The sequence below is a fragment of the Cnephaeus nilssonii genome (genome assembly GCF_951640355.1).
Source record: "Cnephaeus nilssonii genome assembly, chromosome: 13".
Taxonomy (NCBI): domain Eukaryota; kingdom Metazoa; phylum Chordata; class Mammalia; order Chiroptera; family Vespertilionidae; genus Cnephaeus; species Cnephaeus nilssonii.
In genome coordinates this window covers 44,946,776-44,965,689 of record NC_137084.1, presented here as the reverse complement: position 1 = coordinate 44,965,689, position 18,914 = coordinate 44,946,776, and the positions used below count along the sequence as shown (strand labels likewise).

Genomic DNA, 18,914 nt, shown 5'->3' with positions numbered 1-18,914 from the left:
AGTGGGCTGAGGCCAGTTTTGAGCTGACTGGGAGCCCAAGTGGTGCAGGCGCTGCAAATACCAAGGTCTGGGGCCAGGTGTGGGGCAGAAGCAGGAAGGGGTGCAGGAGGTCACGAGCCAGCCGGCTGGGAGAGGGCAGAGGGCTTTGCAGCAGCTCGGGGTGGCAGGGCCTCTGCAGAAGGGGCTGAGCTCACCTCAGGTGACCCTGAGACTCTGAGCTGAGGATGAGCATCCGCCCCCTTCCCTGTCACTCACTCCGCTCCAGCTTCCCCTCCCACTTCCCGGGCTCAGCCTCAGCCTCAGCCTGCTCACCCTTTTCTCTCCCAGTCCCCCGGAGACAGCTGGGTGAGGAGGGTGATGGGGTGCTGGCTCCCCGGCCTGACACAGTGACGGGGACAGCCACCTGGTGTCTCAGAGCCGGGCTGGTGCCGAGAAGGTGCTCCGTACATTTGGCCGAACAAATGGAGGCCCTGAGTGAGCTCCGGGAGCACAGGCTGGGTAGGAGGGGAGAGCCGCTCGGGCTGGGGGGGAAGGAGAGGCCTCAGAAAGGGGTGGCCTCCAACGCTGGGCCTCTGCCGCTCCTCATCCCCACCGCGCCCCCTCCTTTGGGGGCGGCCCAGGCACCCCCTCCCCTCAGGTCCTCTTAGGGGAGCCCCCCTGCATCTCCCAGCTCAGAAGCCTGGGGTCAAGTTCTGTGAAGCCCACTTCCCGGGGCCTCATCTGTGAAAGGGGGTGACAGTCGGGTGGTGAGGCAGAGGCATTGCACTCCCGGCTGGGGAGTGAAGTGTGAGACTGACAGTGAGCGTGGACTGAGCACCCACTTTATTGGGGAGCATGCGGCTTACACGCCTTGCCCTGTTCACTGTTGTAACACCCCTGGGGGGGGCGTGTTTAGTTGTTACGCCCCACTTATGGGTCAGACACCAAGGCCATGTCACACCTGCAGTCCGGGACAGATTTGCAGCAAGAGCCTCCGGAAGATGGAGGCTGTAGGGGAGGAATCCTGTGTCTTGAGTCCAGGAATCCTGTGTTTTTCACGAGAGCTTGTGAGAGGGAAAAGAACGGAAGGGCGGAGAGGGCGTGGGAAGTTGCCTGATGCAGGAGAAAGAGCACTGGACCAGGAGCGTTTTGGACAAGATGGGGAGCGTCTTCCCTGCCACCCGAGGGACCCTCTGTGTTGCCCGGGCTGGGGCCTGGCCCTGCAGGACGGGAGGGGAGCCTGGGGAGGGTGTGGGGTAGAGAGGGCTCAAGTAGGAGCCCCCTCCCCGCTGTCCAAGCGGGCCTCCTTCCTTCCTGCCCCAAGCCTTGGCTCACATGGTCCCCTCCCCCCAGGACACACACTTGACAAATAAGGAAACAGGAAACTGAGGACCAGAGAGGTGGAGTGAGCCGTTCTCCTGCCCCGGCTCAGTGGGTGGAGGAGCCTGGCCACAGGAGGCGGCCCGCTCACTCTGGGAAGGGGAAGCAGAGCTTTTTATAACCGGGCTAATGAATTGGTTGTTGTCTGTGACTCATTACTCTAATGCTGCCAGCGAGGGCCTTGGTGGACAGAAGGCAGTTCTCAGGCCGGGCCCACGGGGCCCTGAGGACTGTGCAGCGGTGGGAGGCAGCCCCGTGTCAGAACCGGCTTCTCTGTAGCAAGAGGGATACCGGTCAGATGCCTGGAGGACCGTCCCAGCCCAAGACACTGAAGGAGACCGTGACCGTCGACCCTTGCACTTGTACAGTCAGCCTGCCTTTTGAAGGCTGTTTTGAGGCTGTTTGACCCCGTCCATCTTAAGGATGGGGCTCCAGGCAGAGTAAGTGATTAATTCAAGCTGAGGAGGTACAGGCACAACCTGTACAGCCCCTGCTCGCACCCCCAGTCCTGCGCCCGCTCCCCACTTCCACACCAGTCTTGTCTGGGAGGCACTGGTTACTTATTCGATCAACAAACCATCATGATACCTGCTCCGGGCCTGGAGGTCACAGGTGTATCAGACCCGGTCCCCCTTCCCCGAAGGGCTCCTAGGCAGGCAGGGGAGCAGACAGACAAGAGCTGACATACCCAGACCACCCAGGGGATCGCTGCCGAGGCCAGGAGACCCCAGGCAGGAACGTTGGCCTGCGCCGGTGCCTGAGAGAGTTACACCATCGTGCCAGACTGGGGACGTGACCCTGGCAGGGAGCTGTGTGTACAGTGTCCTGCACTTGGGAACTGAAAGCATTTGGCTCCAGTGTGAGGAGGGGAGGGCGCTGGCTGAGGCTGGGCTGGAGAGCCTGCACTCACACTGGGCAGACTCGGGCTGTGCAAGGGCCACTGTGGTTCAATCTCGGAGGAAGAGTGCTGAGGGGACTTAGTGGAGGTGGGGAGGGCAGGGGGCCCGGTGAGAACGGCTGAGGTCTCACTTGGGGGTAGGAGGATGCAGGGAGGTAGTGAAGGGAGGGATCTAGAGACACCTAGAAGGTGCAGTCAGCAGGCTGGCTGTGGACGAGGTTGGGAGTCTGACGATGCCTCTGTCGGCCCGTGATTTCCAGCCCGGCAGGATGAGGCCACCGTGCTGTGCCCAGGAGTCAGTGAGAGGGGAGAGTGGCCTCGGTAGAGTCCAGGAATGGTGCAGCGGGATGGGTGGGACACAGAAACAGAAAACTCCCCACCCCTAATTGCCTACCTCCTAGGATGGGAGCAGTAGACACCTGCTGTGGGGGTTTCGTCAGCACCCCTCCCCACACACAGCCCCTGCAGCCACCCCACCATCACTGCCCCCTTTCACAGCTCTGCCTGAACTCTCTTTGTCTCTGCCTTTCAAGGCTCATTGCAAACAAGAGGCCCAGTGCACGAAATTTGTGCACGGGTAGGGCCCCTAACGGCTGCCGGCTGCCCGCTGGGGCCTCCCTTCCCCTGGCTGCCTACCACCACCACCGACCAGGGACTCCCTCCGCACCCGCCTTGGCCGGATGCCGCCCGCTCACCTGCTCCACCATCCCGCCGTGGTCTCACTCTTGTGGGGGCCCATTGGGGCCGGCAGCACCTCCACTGCCGCCTGCTGCCAGCGCCGCGTTGCCGACGCCCGCCATGTTCCACACTGCCCCGCGGTGGTCAGGGCATGTCTAACTCCCTGTCGGTCAAACTCCTGCCCGTGGGGACAATTTGCATATTAGCCTTTTATTAGACTAGTATAGGATGTCTATTCCTCTAAGTTCCCCCCTTCCCGCACCAAAAAATGAGTCTGGTCTCTCTCCCGTCTTCCCTCCCTCCCTGGGCTCTCGCAGTACCTGCCACGTGGAGTGTGACTTCCTGTGTCTCCTGCTAGACTCTGAGTGTTTTGAGGAAAGGGCTTGGCTCAGGAGGGGCTGGGCAAGGCCTGGAGGGATGACTGAGCCCCGAGTTGGACGAGGAGCGAGGAAGCCTGTTAGGGGAATGCGCTGCCACCCCGTGACTGTGTGGAGAGGCAGGACCCCAGGGAGCTCACAGGTGTGGGGTGGTCGGGAGAGTGCAGCTGTGAGCTGCCTTGCCCTGCCCCTGGCTGAGGCTGGCAGGGAAGGGTGCGGACTCAGCTGTGGGACCTCTCAGGCTACCCTTGGGGTTGGGGTTGGGCTCTGCCAGTGTACAGGAGGATTCAAGGCTGGCGCCCCACCTCCCTGTTCTATTACCGCCACGTGGGCCTATGACAGGGATGGGTGTGTGGCAGGGAAGAGTGGGTTCCACTTGGGAATCAAGGAGGGCTCCCTGGAGGAAGCAGCCTTTGGGACCGGATGCGATTAGCATCGGCCAGAAGCACCTGGTGGGCATTCCTGGCCAAGGGAGCGGCATGCAGCCTGCCCTCTTCCCTGCCCCCTCCAGTGACTTAGCGCGTGACCTGATGCAAGGCCAGACCCTCTCTGGTCCCAGCTTGCGTGTGGGTTAGATGGCGATACATGTTCATGCCCCAAAGCTCCGGGGAGATAGGGATACCAATGTGCCTCACGTCCTTTACCAGAGACACCGCGGCTCCCACCTTGGGGAACCGTGTCCTACCACAGACTTGCAAAGGGCTGGCGGCTCCCTTCTTCGGGGCTTTGGGGGGAAGGGGCCCAGCAGGTGAGAGGGGCACCCTCTGAGCTTCCGTTTTGCCACTTCTAAAATGGGGATGATAAGCCCCCATTCCAGAGGGGGGCAGGGAATGTCTGGCCCGCGGGCTGTACAAGGCCCTCGAAATCATTTGGTCTGGCCCTGCCAAGGCATCGGGGGTGAGTTAATGAAATGTTGGACCCAACATAGCTGGCTGATTTTTAAGTTGATAGTTCTGTACGGCCTGTGAATGACGTTATACGTATCCACATGGCCCTCGGCAGAGAAAAGGTTCCCCACCCCTGCTGAACCCTACAGGGCTGCTGGGGGGATAAGAAAAGGGGAGGTGGTATCCTTGCATTGTGAGAGAGAGGACGGGCTGAGAGTGCCCGGGTTGTGGCAGCACCGGGAGCTGAGGATCTATCTCTGCAATAAAGCCATGTCATCTCTGGCCTTTGGGGGACCCCCCCCCCACACACACACACCTAGCTCTTCTCTGAATGTTGTGAGGGGGGCATGGCCACGCCGTGCTCCTGGGGAAGCGGTCACGCCTTGTTCACGACACTCCTGACAGCCTTGAGTGGCTGCTTAGGGAGTGTGGATGGGACAGCATGGTGATGGGGAACAGCAGGGCGTGCGGCCACCCACCACCCTGTGGCAGGGCCCTCGAAGGGGCTCTGGGGTAATCCCTCCTAAGACTCCCAGCTCTTCTGCTCGGGTCTCCTCTTGGACCGATGCAGCCCGCAGGATGGGCGGGAGAAACTGGGCGCTCTGGCTGGGCCTGGTTCCATTCTACTGCCTAATGAGCAGCTCTGAGGACCTCCCCTCCACCTCCCCACCCCCCACCCCAGCAGCAGAAGGGCAGACAGAGGCCTAATTGCCCTGCTCTCTGGAGCCTAGAAAAATAAATCCAGCCTCTTAGGCTGTCAGGAGCTGGCTGGGGGTGGGGATTCTCAACCCTTTGCCTGCGAGGCCCTCATGCTGTCATACGGCTCAAATCTCCCCAGGCCACCCCTCCCCCAAATCTCCTGTGTCCGGGCCAGAATAATCCTGCCAGGGCCTGCCCACCTCTCCCTTCCAGGAGCTCCCCGCACCCTTCCCAGCTGACATTTCCCGGGCTTTTTCTGCGCATCAGTCCCCCCATTTGGAAGTGGGTGAGGGTCAAACAGGCTGGTGATTGGAGGAACTGGGCGCCCAAGATCTGGCCTGCAAGTGGGCAGACTGGATGGGTAGCACCCCTCCATCTCTCTCTCCAGTGTGGTGCTCTGGTGCTGAGGGCATAGCTGGGCTCTGGGACCTCAAAGCAGAGCCAGGACCACAGGGGTGGCCCAGGGGCCAGAGCCCCGCCATGTGGAAGGAGCTGTACCAGGCAGGGTCAGCACATGGGGTGAGACAACCCAGAAGCAGACCACACACATCCGAGCACGCGCCTCTGTGCTCACTGAATGTGGGAGCTGTTGCACGTGTCACAAATGGCACCGGGACAGCCGAAGCATCCGTTTGGTGGAAGTAAAATGAGATCCCTGCCTCTTACCTCAAACCAAAATAAGTCCCAGATGGATTAAAATGTATTTTTGTTCCCTTGAGGAAGCACACATTTGTTGAGAAGACTCAAACAGCTTGGGAAGATGTAAAGTAAAAGAAATTCCAGTCTTCATGCTTTAGCGATAAGGCTTTCCAACCTCTCTCCGTACACGTAGACATCCGTACGGAGCTATAGATAGATGGCTGTAGAGAGATGGGTTACACACAGATTTAAATGCAAACAATGAGGCCAGGAAATGACCACTGTGAAATATGAATTAGATACGTAATCTTGGGCCACCTTCCTTAAACGTGAGACCAAAGGCAAAACCCATAAAAGGAAAGAGATAAATGTGACTGCCTAAAAATGTAAATTTTTATCCAAAAAAAAACACACTTGATAACAAAATTAAAGTCAAACGACAGAATTAAAAAATACACCATATGTGAAGGTTAATACTCTTACATAGAGAAAGCTTTTATAAGCCCATAAGAAAAGAAGCCATTTCCCCAAACAAAACCTGCCTGGTTCTGTGCCTTTGCACCGTCACTCCCTCCCTCTGCCTGAATCGAGGCTCCCTGCCTTGGTCCTCCTAGCAAGCCCACTTCCTCCAGCTTTGCTGTAGGCGAAGCCTCTTGGAGGCCCTCCGTACCTGGCAGTGTGCTCCTCAGCAGCCCATGTTACCCTGTTCGCCACACTCACTCCTAGGACTGGAGTTGCCTGTCGGCCGGTCAGTCATCTGGGTGGGTTGCTCAGCGTGGAGTCCAGGCCTGATTTATATTCTAGTGCCGGCACCAGTGTGTAGCACTCCTGCAAGAGAGTGGTGGCGAGGACCTGGAGGGAGATGCTGGGATTCAGTTTGGTTTAGGCCGTGAGGTAGGGATCTAGTTGTATTTTTTACCAAATAGATGTCTGGATGTCCCAACACCTTCTGTTGGATTCTCTAGCATTTCCCTACCAATTTACCCTGGACATGTCCTGAGTCCATGCTCCCAGGCCATGTCCCCTTTTTGGGGTCTCAGATTTTCCATTTCCTAATTGGACCTTCAGAGGACAAGGCGGGAGGACCTCTGAAATCCTTTCTGACGCTGGCATTCCAGAGGCCCTGCCCTGGCATTGCCTGTGACCTGCTGTGTGGCTCGGGGCAAGGCCCTGCCTCCTGCGTCTGTCTCCTCAGTCAGACAAGGATAATTACACGTCCTGTTCCAGGCTGCTTTGAGACAGTTGGGACTGGGGGCAACCAGGCCTGGGTGTGGGTTCTGGTCCCACCATTATGTTTTCCCTTTGTGATTTGGGAGAAATCACTTCCCCTCTCTGAGCCCTGGCTTCCTCCAACTAGACTATCCCACCTGCTTTGCAGAGCTTGGAGAGGATGAGATGAGATGGGGCAAGTAGAGAGCTCTTAGAAGTCCCCCACCCCTGAGCAACCACCAGCTCTGTGAAGAGCTCACACAGGGCTCTGTCCTCCGTAGCCAGTGATGTGGGGCTATGAGACAAGATGGGGCAGCTGCCGGGCCGGGGTCTTCTTCCTCCATCCCTGTGGCTCCGAGGGCTGCAGCCTGCAGGGCCAGACCTGACCTGTGTGCCCACTGATCCGGGCACCCACCTGGGCTGGGGGTGGGCCATCGGTTGGCTCTCCTCAGCAGCGGGAAAAATGTGGTGCAGTGCAGGGGGCGGGGGGAGACTTGATCACTGTCTTCACGTAATTAAAGGGCTGTCAGACGCGAAATGATAATTACAGGAACGATCCTGGATTTGGCGATTTACAGCTTACATCTGTAATCTTGTTCAGGCTGGCAGCCCTCCCATGACATAGGGGTGATGTCATCCCTGTGGACAGGGGGAACGGAAGCTTGATGTCCTGGTTGACTGGCCCACAGGCACCTGGCTAGTGAATGAGAAGGGCCGGCTCTTGATTATATTCCCCCTGGTCATTTGACCCCAGTATTTCTTGCCCTTTTGGGGGGCTTGTTCCGTGTGGTATCAGAGAGCCAGCTGCGGGGGGCAGTCAAGGAGACGGGTTCAGCTGCGTCTCAGGGAGGGATGGAGAGAAGAGAAATAACTCCGAGGGCCCTCCCGTCACCAGGCACCTTGCAGGTTCTACTGGTCTGTGCCACCTGCCAGCCTGCTGTCCCATTTATAGAGCAGGACCCGGGCACTCGGAGATGTTGAGTAAACGTCTTCTCCAAGGTCACACATTCAGTCGGTAGCCAGTCTGGGGTTCAAACCCAGTGTTGCTGGACCCCCAGACGCAGCCTGTCCCTATCCAGCTTCTCTTAGAAGGAAGAACTTTCGGGCCAGAGGACGACCAGGCAGCATCAGAGGGAGCCCGCCCATCCCGGGAGCTGCAGGAGCAGAAGCAGGCTGAGCTCCTGTCCTGGAGGCTAAGAGGCCGCTCTGCCCCGGGTGACAGGCCGGGAACAGGAGCCCACTATGGATCCGAAATCGATGATGGTGCCAAGGTCAGGGAGGTGGCTCCTGCCAGGTGCTGTCCTGACATGAAGTTCAGGGTCCAGGTTCTATTTGGGGGACTCAGGGGAGGCGTTCCAAACCCGCAGGGTCCCCAGCAGTGGAAGGGAGCCATGTCTGTGCATCCTGGCCTGAGGTCGCGGTCCGGGGCACAAGTAGCAGCAGCAGCACTTCCTGTGTAAGGTGGGGGTTTGGGGCTCCAGCCCTGCTCCGTGTCTGTGACTGTGACTGTGTGAGCCCCGCTGCTAATAAGCTCTTGCCACCGTTTTTCTCTGAATGCAGAAGGTTCTGGGGTGGGCGGGACAGATGAAGAGGGAGAGGAGAAGACGTGACAATCAGCATGAGGCAGTGAGAAGAGAAGGAGCCGGGTGTTTGGGGAAATTGGCACACTGGTGCTTGGCAAGGATGGAGGGTCTCATCTTCCTGGGGGGGGAGGGGGGATAAGAGTGGGAGGAGATGAGGCTGGGGGTGTGGGCTGAATGCCTGTGGCCTCTGGGATGCTGTCACAGCCACGGCTGGGAGAGTGAGCAGTGCACAGCCAGGGCCCATCCCTTCCCCGGCTGCTCTCAGCCTCCTCCTCCTCCTGCCGGCTGCACCTGTCAGCGCAGGAACTGCTTGACCTTTGTCCTGCAAAGGAAGGAGGCTGGCGTGTCACAGGGGCGCCTTCCCTTGTGGCGTGGGGCCGCCAGGCTCAGCCTGAGATGATGTCTGGTCTTGTCCACCGGCGCCCTGAAGCCTCCTTGCATGACGGCTACCAGCAGCACATCCTCTGTTCCTCATACCAATCTAAGCACTACCTGTGCCCCACAGGATGTGGGCCCAGGGCACACAGAGATATCTCAGCCACCCCTGCCCCGAAGGAGCCCACAGCCCTGCACACTGATCCACATGAGGCTGCGTGTGCCCCTTGGCGTTCATCACCTCATTTAACACCAGCCCTCCGAGGCCGGGGTTGTGAGAGAAAACCGAACCTCAGAGGAGCTGAATACGTTGCCCAAGTGGCAGGGCCAGGTCTGCCTTCTGCCTCTCAAGCCTGGCCTCTTTGCATCGCCGCAATTCAGAGTGTGGTTGAGGGTCACGTCGGCGGGTCCCAGGAATCTCTGCAGAAGGGGTCGGGGAAGGGAGGTCTTCAGAGGCTGGGCAGTGGGAGGGCCTCTCCTAGGAGAGAGAGGTTGGGGCGGGGGAGGGCAGAGAGAGGGGAGAGAGGAATCCCAGTGAGCTAGTGAGCTGAGCTGGGCCTGGGGTGGCCACGCGGGTCCCAGAGGGCGGTTTTGGGGAGAGATGCGCGGGGCACCCGGGGAGCCTGTGGGGACCGCCTCCGGTCAGGACACCGGGGTTCAGTCCCACGGCCCCTCCTCCCCCACTGGGTACATCGCTCCACCTCTGAGTCGCCTCCACTCATCCATATTGATGCAAATTAGCAAAAGGCGCCCCTTCCCCAGACTCCTGACCGGCAGGGGGGGGGGGGGGGGACATGGTCGTGACAAATGTGCCCATCGCTGGGAACCACGATGTCGGGGCCCTTTTCCATGTTGGGATCCACAGCTTGCTCAGCCATACGTGGCGGCCCTTCTCTGAGGTTCCGTGTCTGCGCGTGCTCTCCGCTGGGACAACTGCCCACAAACAAACACCCCGGCGTCGTGCGGACCGTGAGAGGTGACAGAGGCAGCGGATCCGCCGTCCCTCCTCTGGCTGCTCAGCCGGAGCAGGGCCAGGCTGGCTCGTCAATGTGGGCAGCATCCCCGGCCGCCCTGCCGCCCTGACAAGGACCCTTAGCGCCATTTGGAGCCTCTTTGTCAGAGGAGCTGCTCCCCGCCCCCCACTTCCTCCTACCAGTTCCCTGCCTCCCCCTCCCCCTCCCCCTCCTTCCAGCCCCCGCCATTCAGTTTTTTCCTCCGATTGTTCTTAGAATGACCCTGTCTGTGCCCCCTCCCCCGCCCGCCCCCTGTGTCGGTGCCTCTTTATCCCCATCTGCAGGCTCCCTGTGGCCATGGGGCCTCTGGCTTCCCATTCCTAGGACCGGTTTCTGTAGGCGCCCCCACCCTAGCTCATGCCTGATAATGGGGTTCCTAGACCCTCATTGCCCTGCTTCCATCCCTGTCATGCCCTGGGTGCCTCACACATCTGCCAGCTCTCATCTTGCCACCCTGGCTGGTTCCCAGGGGCAGGGCAGTGCAGCCCCTCATTCCTGCCCTGTCCCCCCCCCCCCCCCCCCCGGTCCCACTCTCAGGATCTAGCCATGTGAGGACAGGGACCCTTAGTGTATGAGACCCCTGCCTGCCAGCTGTTTAAGTTGGCCCGGGACTGACCGCTGCACTCTGCAGGAAATGGGTACAAACGAATTTTTATCTGTGAGCAAGTAAGAAATGGAGGTAGCAAGAGGGATTCTTAGAAGGACTTGGAGGGGGAGGATGCCGGGCCCACCAGGTGGGGGTGCTGGCTCAGTTGTGCGGGGCCCAGACGCAGAAAGTGGACCCTCCCGACACCTGTGGTCTCCCCGGCCACCTGTCAGCATCGCCCCCGGGTCCCACATCACAGCTCGTCACAGGACATCTCCCAACACCTGGGACACCCTCCCTGTCCCTGCCGCCAGCCCCCTGGTGCCACCAGCTGTGGTCCCCTAGCCTGCGTGCCTGGGTCAGGACCCATCATGGCCGAGGCTCAGCTCTCCCCAGGGCCCCTCTGAGAACCCCATCACCTGCTCAGAGGCTCAGAGGCGCAGCGGCCTGGTCCTACTGAGGTGGAGCGAGCTCTGGACAGGTGGCCACGCACCACTGCCAGCTCAGAGTCCGCAGAAGTCTAAGGCTCCTCTGTGGGGCCCCCAGTGAAATCTCTCCTGGGGGGGGGGGGGGGGCGTGCTCATTGGGGATAGGAGAAAGGTTGTTTTCTCACCTTCTGTTTCATTATCAAATTTTTCTTAAGTTCCCACTCACCCTGGGAAAATGAAGACCATCCAGATTTTCCAGGCTCTCACAGTACAGCAGGGAGACCCACACACAGAGAGACAGTTACAGACCTGCAGGGCGTGTGTCGGAACGGACATGGGTGCAAGGGTAATGGGAACGCTGAGGAGCGGGAGTCTCCCCTGGGGACTAGGTTGCCTTCTCAATGGAGGGTGTGGCTCGTGGAAAGGCAGGGGGCTGGAGAGAGCCCGTGAAGAACGGTGGGTGATTCGGCACGTGGCGTGTAAAGTGCACATGTGGGGTAGAGGGGGGCTGGGATGCAGAGGGGGGCTGGGGGGCTCAGGCCCGTGGGACTCTGGAGCTGGAGCAGGACATCACCAAGGTGGACCAGTCTTAGGAGACCCAGCTGTTTAAGTTGGCCCGGGACCGACCGCTGCACTCTGCAGGAAATGGGTGCAAACGAATTATCTGTGAGCAAGTAAGAAATGGAGGTAGCAAGAGGGATTCTTAGAAGGACTTGGAGGGGGAGGACGCTGGACCCGCCAGGTGGGGGTGCTGGCTCAGTTGTGCCGGTGAGGGCCAGCCCCTCTGGAGCCGGGGCCCAGACGCAGAAGGCAGGACCGAATCGGGCCCCTCTCTGCTCCCCTAGACAGTCCCAGCCAGTCTCTGGCCAGTGGCTGCCAGGGTTCCATTGCTCCAAAAAGGCCCATGGCTTGCTGGCCCCTGCCAGGGTTTCTTCCTTCCTGGACAAGGCTGGGCCTCGCTGGGCCTGGAACTGGGGCTCCTGCCATTCTGTGTCTGGGAGGGGGGGGGGGGGGCCAGACACCGCTGGCCTACTCTCTGAGAAGCCACCGCCTCCACCTCCTTCGCGTGTTGTCATCATCACAGCTCCATTTATGTTCCACGTGGAGGAGGCTGCTTTGTCACCCAAGCTGGACGCTCCTGCCCAGGAAGTGTTCACAGTCACGACTCGCCCGGGTTTGCGGGCCTTCCCCGCATGCTGGGGAGAGGCAGACATCCTTACGGATGCGCTGAGAACACTGAAGGCTTGCCAGCGCCGAGCACCTGGCTTGTATTATCTCATTTACTTCTCACATCAACCCCATGGATAAGTACTATTGTCCTCATGTCACAGGGGGGAAACTGAGGCACGGGTTGCATCGGCTTGCAATGCCCCAGGTTATACAGCTAGTAAGTGGTGGACAGGGAATCTGGCTCCACTGTGCTGTCTCTTGACCGTGTAGGATGGCGGTATCCTGGGCAGCGAGGGAACTCTCCCTCTTCTTCTCCCAGTCGCAAATACTGGGAGTGGAGGCAGGCGCAGGCCCTGTGCTCGCAGAACCCAGGGCGACACAGAGCGGTAATCGGGGAGACACAGTCCCAGGGACAGGTCACAGGGAACAGGAGGCGAGTTTAAAGCGGTTCCCGGATGCTGTGGGAGCCCCGGGGAGGGAGCATGCTGGCAGGGGCAAAGGCCAGGCAGGCTCCCAGAGGAGGTGACGTTTGAGCTGACCTGGAAGGTGAATGGGAATGTTAGGTGGCCACACCCAGAGTGAGGGAACTGGTAGGGGGTATGAAGCGGGAGAGGTGAGGGTGGGGAGCACCCCCAGAGGCACCCCCTGCTTGGCTAAGCCGGAAGGAGCCATTAAGAAAGTACATGGGGATTAGAACTGTAGCTCGGGGCTGGCTGAGGTGAGGTGAGCTGCACGGAGCCTGGCAAAGGGCCTCCTGACAGTGCCCGCGAGCGATTGCCCAGCTGCTGCAAACCCTCCGGCCCGTCCAGGGGGTGGTCTGGGTTCTCCCCTGCACTGACTTCCCCTCAAGGGCCGCTGGTGTGTTCTGATGACCTCAGCAGTTCCCAGACAGCAGGATGTCCAGGCTTGCTGTGCTTCGGAGATAAGGGGACGGATGAAAGCAAGGATTAAACCCGGGGCCCAGCGGAAGCGGCTGCAGACTGAGCAGCCCTTCGGAAGCAGCCCTGGTGGGTCGGCAGCCCCCACCCTCCCCATCCCCACTCCTACAGGAGACAGAGGGGTGGCCTGGCCCAGCCTTGAGGGGCCAGTGCCTGGTGGGGGGCTGCAGAACCCTGCATTTCCTCAAGTCCAGAGTGGGGTGGGGGGGGGGGGCTTTAACCCTCTGATAACTGGCTGTGTGACGTAGGCAATCGCTTTGCCTCTCTGGGCTTCAGCGTTTAATCAGTAGTTCAGGGCGGAGGTGGGAAGAAGAATGCCTGCTTTGTAGGCCTGTGTGAGGAGGGACGGAGATGAAGACTGTGACCTGTTCACAGGCTGCAGGTCACCATGCCAGTGGGAGGGCTCCGGGCAGCTGTGGCCTTTGCTCCTGGGCCACTGCCAGAGCCCAGAGACTGGTGCACGCTGGCAAGGCCTCAGGCTGCGGCCATAGGGCCCAGCTCGGGGGTGGAGCCCGACCCTGCTCCCAGCTCCCCACCAGTTTGTGCACAGGACACCCCCGCCCCCCCGCCCCCCGCCCCCCCAAGCCTCAGGTCCCTACCACTGTGAAGAGGGCACCAATCCCTGCCTGGCAGGTTTGGCTGCAGAGGGGGAGAAGGAGGGCACATTCAGGCAGGTGGCCTGCTGGGCCAACCCGTGACCCCACTTGACCCCTTTCCTGCCCTGCTCCTCCAGTGGGAACGCCTCTGGTTCCTGCTCCTCACCGTCACCTTCGGCCTCACGCTCACCTGGCTCTACTTCTGGTGGGAAGTCCACAATGACTACGATGAATTCAACTGGTGAGTGGGGACGGGGCGGGGGGGGGGGGGGGGAGGACGTGGCCTGGGTCCCGGGCATCCAGTGGCTGAGACTGGGGGGTGGAGTGGTGGTGATGGTGGTGGTGATGGTGATGGTGGTGGTGGTGATGGTGATGGTGGTGGTGATGGTGATGGTGGTGGTGATGGTGATGGTGGTGATGGTGGTGGTGATGGTGGTGGAGTTTGAGCCTCTCTCTCAGGCTGGCCCTCAGAGCTCTGCCACCAACTCTGTGTGGCTTTGGGGCAGGGGTCTCTGGAAAGACAAAGCCCAGGGGAACGGAGACCAGCTTGGGGGCGGTGTGTGTGTGGGGGAGAGACAGGGAACTCCTTCCTGGTGCTATTTTGGAAAATAAGAAGGGCCTCAGGCAGGGCTCAGCAGGGGGCTGGGGCCCCTGGCCCCTTTGTAGATGAGGACTCCAAGGCCAGAGATACAACGGCCTCAGCAGAGGACGTGGCCCTGACACCACCTCCCCACCCCCCACCACCCCCGCTTAACTCCTTGATTAGGGCCTTGGGCAGGGCTGCCAGATGCTGTGGTTCTGGGACAGCTCGGCTCAGGCACCTGCTTCTTCCCCACTCCCGCCTCCATTCCTGTCTTTGTCAAATAGTGAAGGGAGGAGGGGAGGGACCCTGAGTTCTAGTGGGATCTCCTTCATTGACAAGTGTAGATACTAAAGCCCAAGTTCACACCATCAGTTGGGGGCAGCGTTGAGGCTGGAAAGCCAGACAACCCCCCCCCCGCCCCCCGCCCCATTGAGTGCTGTCTCTTCCTTTTGAGTCAGAAGTTCAGCTCAGTGCAACTGTGAGCAAGTCTCTGGTCCACTCTGAGCCTCAGTGTCCTCTTCAGTAAAATGGGGTAACTGACCTCATCAGGTCTTTCTGAGGGTGAAATGAGATGATGGACTTGAGAGGGCTCAACGCTCTACCTCACCCTGAGGGTCGTTTCCTGGGAGGCCCGTTCTCTAGCTGGAAGGGGCCATGATGTTAGAATTGGGGACGTCTAGGGCTGCGGACTTCTGATGGGCCATGGTTCTGGGATTCCATGATGATCCTAAGATTCTGTTCATGGAGTTGGGCATCCCCTCCCCTCTGTGTGGCCCTACGTTGCGCCTCCATTATTAACGAGCACAATAAAGGGTGTGCTGCTGTCCCCACTGCCCCCAGCCTGGCAAGATGAGCCTCAGCCCCAGCTGAGTCCCTGAGGTGGCCTCTGGCCTTTATTAAATGCCATAAATCAGCTACTCGTCCTTGTAGGCATCACAGCGCAGGCACTGTGCTGGGCATGCAGGAACATTCCCTGCTGGCCCTCTCTGCAGACCGTGGACAGTTCTGCTGAACTGGAGGTTGGCTACCTGGAAAATCATCGGGTCCATCCCCATCATGGGGAACCTAAGGCCCAGAAAGGGGCAGGACTCACCCGTGGCCACACAACCAGTTAGTATCAAAAAGTCATTCCGAGGACAGTCTGAGGCTCAGAGAAGTTAAGTAGCCTTCCCGAAGTCACACAGTGAAATGCAGACAGCTCTAGGACAGCGATGCGAGCCTGGCTGACTGTCTCATGCTGTCTACAGAGCCACCCCCTCTTCCCAGAGGGTGAGCTCCCTGTCACTGGGTGGCTCAAGCACAGGATGGGTGCCTGCCCATCGGGAGGCTGCCTGGGACTTAGGGGTGGCCTGAACACCTGCCTGTCACCTCAGTTTCTTGAGCTGGGATTCGGGGGAGCCTGGCCCGGGTCTTGTGGTCTCTGCAGAGGGTGTGAGTGAGACCCAGGCGGTCAGGGCTGGATGACAAGAGCCAGGGAGGGGCGTCTGGGCTGTTGCTGCCCAGGAGGGCTCCCTGGCGAGTGAGAGACACGTGGAGCCAGGGCATTTGGCAGAAGTTGTTAGCAGGAGCGGGTCCTCCCACCTCTCTGGGCCTCGGGTTCCCCATCTATATGGTAGAAGAGCGCACTCCGTGATCTCCCAGGTGGCAGATTTCCTCTGGAATCAGAGCGCGAGGGCCACGGAAGAGCAGGAAACACGTGCCTTAAAAAGCTTATTCCCTTTAGCCTGTGACTCTGTGTGTAGGAGTCTATCCTAAGTAAGTAATTACTAGAACACAAGGATACGTGCACAATTTTCTTTTTTGTGTTAATTTATAATAGCGAATAATTGGAAATGATTAATTGCCATTAGTGGGAGGTTGGCTACATATGGTGCACTAATTCAACAGAAGACTACGTGGCTGTTGAAAATCACATTTCCTCGGATTTGTACTGACCTCAGTAAATGCCTGTGTTAATGAGAAGAGAATTGATTACTTATCACATGCCTCCCCCCCATCCCCCAATTCATCCTCAGGAAATCCTTTGAAGGGCATTTGATCAATTCTAAGACCCCTTGTTTTCACATTCTAGCTTTGAAATAGAAATGAGTGTCACAACTGATGGCATTTTAGGATCGGTGAAGCCTGTCACCTCCACAGGGACCCACAAGCCAGTAAGAGGCAGAGTGGTCATTTGAATCCGAGTGTACTTCCCTCCAAAGCCAAACTCTGACCACTATGCTCTTCCAGCGGGTCCCGGCTTTGCTGTAGATACAGATCTATAAGCATAGGCGGGGAAGCCGCTGGGAGAAAAGCCAGCCCAGTTTGGGAAATGTTTGTTTTTGGGCAGTAGAACGACGGAGATGGTTGTTCTCTCCTTTATGCTCTTGGCATGCCCAGTGTCCACCACGAGCTCTCCACAGGCCTGGCTGATGATGGAGAAATAATAGCATCATTACAGAGTGGGCAGGGCCTGGCCCCTGAGCCTGGCCAGCCTGAGGCAGGGCCCTGGCTCCTGGGGGAGGTCTGAGCCCGGCCCCCTCTCCTCCTGCAGGTACCTCTACAACCGCATGGGCTACTGGAGTGACTGGTCCGTGCCCATCCTCATGACCGCAGCCACCGCCTTCACCTACATCGCGGGCCTCCTGGTACGCGGGCTGGCCCTGCTCCCGGGAAGGGAGGCGTGGCCTGTGCAGGGCTGATGGAGGGGCCTGCCCGGGGCTGATGAGGGGAGCTGGCTTTCCCCTTCTCTCTTCCCCTTCTCTCGGGCTGCTGCACCTCGGGGGCTTGGTTCCTTCAAGGTGGGAGGTCGCCTTGCTTCTACCCCATCCTGCAGTGTTTCCCCCGACCTGGAGGGAGGCGTCCGCTCTTAGGAGCCGCTGCAGACTTCCTCTTCCAGGAACTTCTGTTTTGGTTCCTGCTCCCAGACCTCTATTCCCTCAGACTCCGGTCCATCCCTTTGTTGGATGGGGGGCTCCTTGGGAACAAGGTTCAGAGGTACCTCCGCCTCGAGGGGCCTGGACCTCCTACAACACAAATTGAGCAGTCCCAGGGCAGCAGGGCCGAGGGGGAAATCCCAGAGGAGGAGGAGCAGGAGGCCTGGGAGAATTTGGGAGGAGGCCAGGCGTGGGCCGGGCTGGGCATTCCCATCGCCTACGCCTGCGGGGAGGGTTTGTTGACTTTCCTGAGCCAGACCCAGAGCTGAGTGGGGAGAAGGGTGTCTGGGGAGCTGGCGGAAGCCTTTGAGTCTCACGCGGAGCCTGACTGTCGCCCTGTGGCCCCTCTTCAGGTCCTGGCGCTCTGTCACATCGCCGTGGGGCAGCAGATGAACCTGCACTGGCTGCACAAGGTAAGGGCTGCCTCCGTGAGGTCAGAGGGGAGAGGAGGCGGGCGCATCGCCCCTCCTCTGGGTCACGGCTACAACTGTTCTAGTAGCCCACACTCCGTACTCACTCTGTGCCCAGCACCGTTCTCCCGGCCTGGCCTGTGTTCACTCATTTAACTCTCACAGTAGCCCTATGTTGCAGGTACTATTATCCTACTTTGCAGCTGGAAAAACTGAGGTACAAAGAGGTTAAGTAATTTGCCCAAGGTCTCCCACTTCGTCAGTGGAGGATCCAGGGTCCTCACCCCATAGCCGCGCAGCGAACCAGCACAGGTCACACTGGCGGGCTCCGCCTCGGGTCTCACCCTCTCTTCGTTCCGCAGTGAGCTCATTCTGACACCGACCCAGTCGTGTCATTCCCCATTAGAGTCCTTTCCACCACTCCCATTGCTCCCAGGAGGACCCCCCAACCCCCAGCCAGCATGGCGGCCCCGCATGACATGGCCCTGCTGATGTCTCCCAGCTGCTGTCGTGCGTCGGTCACCCCCGGCTTTGGATGAGACATCTCGGGCCCTGCCAGCACGGCTGCCTCTTCTCTACTTTGCCTCCTCGCTCTCGCCTCCCTCTGTCTCCCTCCGGCCCTTCCTTGGTTCTCCACCACCTGCCCAGGATGCTTGGACTCCCCAGCCCCTGCAGGGCCCCCCACCACAGCCTGAGCATCCGTGTTGTCCGGTTCCCTCTGGCTCCCTGACCCCGGCCCTCCCCACTCTGGGAGCTTCTTGCAGACCAGGACTGGCTTTGCCCATCTCTGGCCCTAGTGCCTCCCTGGGTGCTGGGCCCAACACAGGGAGGCTTCCAAGGACCAGAGCCTCAGCCCTCTTGCTGCTCATCGCCCGCGCGGTGCTGAGCGGAACTGCCTGACGCCTGCTGTTCTTGAGGCCCCAGGGGCCGCAGGGGTGGCACAAAACTGACGAGAGAGAGCCCTTTCCTCGCAGGAGCACCTGGGCCTTAGAGGGAGGGCTCGGCTGTCTCTTTATTCCCAGAGCCTGGCTCAGAGTGGCCATGCCGTTTAGGAAGGGGCAGACATGTCTAGAAATAACCATGAGCCCATGAGATGGGTCCAGGGTGACTCTGAGGGGAAGGGCTTACTTCCAGCTAGAAGAGGGACATGGAGCAGGAACTGGAAGAAAGACATAGTGAGTTCGAATTGGGCTGTGTCGTGGGAGGTGCCCCAGGGCATCCAGGGGGGCCTGGAGATCAGGAGCTGGGGAGCCAGACTGGGTGGCTGGCGTCTTGGAGGGGTGAAGAGCAGCCAGCAGCCCCGGTGTCCCACCTCTGCCTGCTGGTCCCTCTATCCGGAGGCCTCCTCTGGGCTTGTGAAGTCCCCTCTGTGAGGCACTTTTATCTCCCGGCTGCAAAGCTGATGCTTGAAAGAACCACAACAGATGGCACCTGGGTGGGGCTGGCTCACACCGTGGTCACCTCCTCTAGGTCACGCCTGGTTCTCAGCAGGTCACCCCTGCTTGATCCTGGTGCAGAGGCCTCCGGAGGCGCTGACCCGGCAGGGGTGCAGGTCACTGCACGGATTCTTC

The 18,914-nt window shown here is 59.7% G+C and overlaps 1 protein-coding gene across 6 annotated transcripts in view; it reads left to right on the top strand.

Moving 5' to 3' along the window:
- The window catches only part of GDPD5 (glycerophosphodiester phosphodiesterase domain containing 5), a 90,542-nt gene that overhangs the window by 48,908 nt on the left and 22,720 nt on the right, over nt 1-18,914 (top strand). For all 6 annotated transcript variants that reach the window (XM_079787871.1, XM_079787866.1, XM_079787867.1 and 3 more), the window contains 3 exons: nt 13,573-13,676; nt 16,552-16,645; nt 17,287-17,346. In XM_079787871.1, the coding sequence (XP_079643997.1) occupies nt 13,573-13,676; nt 16,552-16,645; nt 17,287-17,346 (258 nt within the window). The remainder of the gene's footprint in view (nt 1-13,572; nt 13,677-16,551; nt 16,646-17,286; nt 17,347-18,914) is intronic.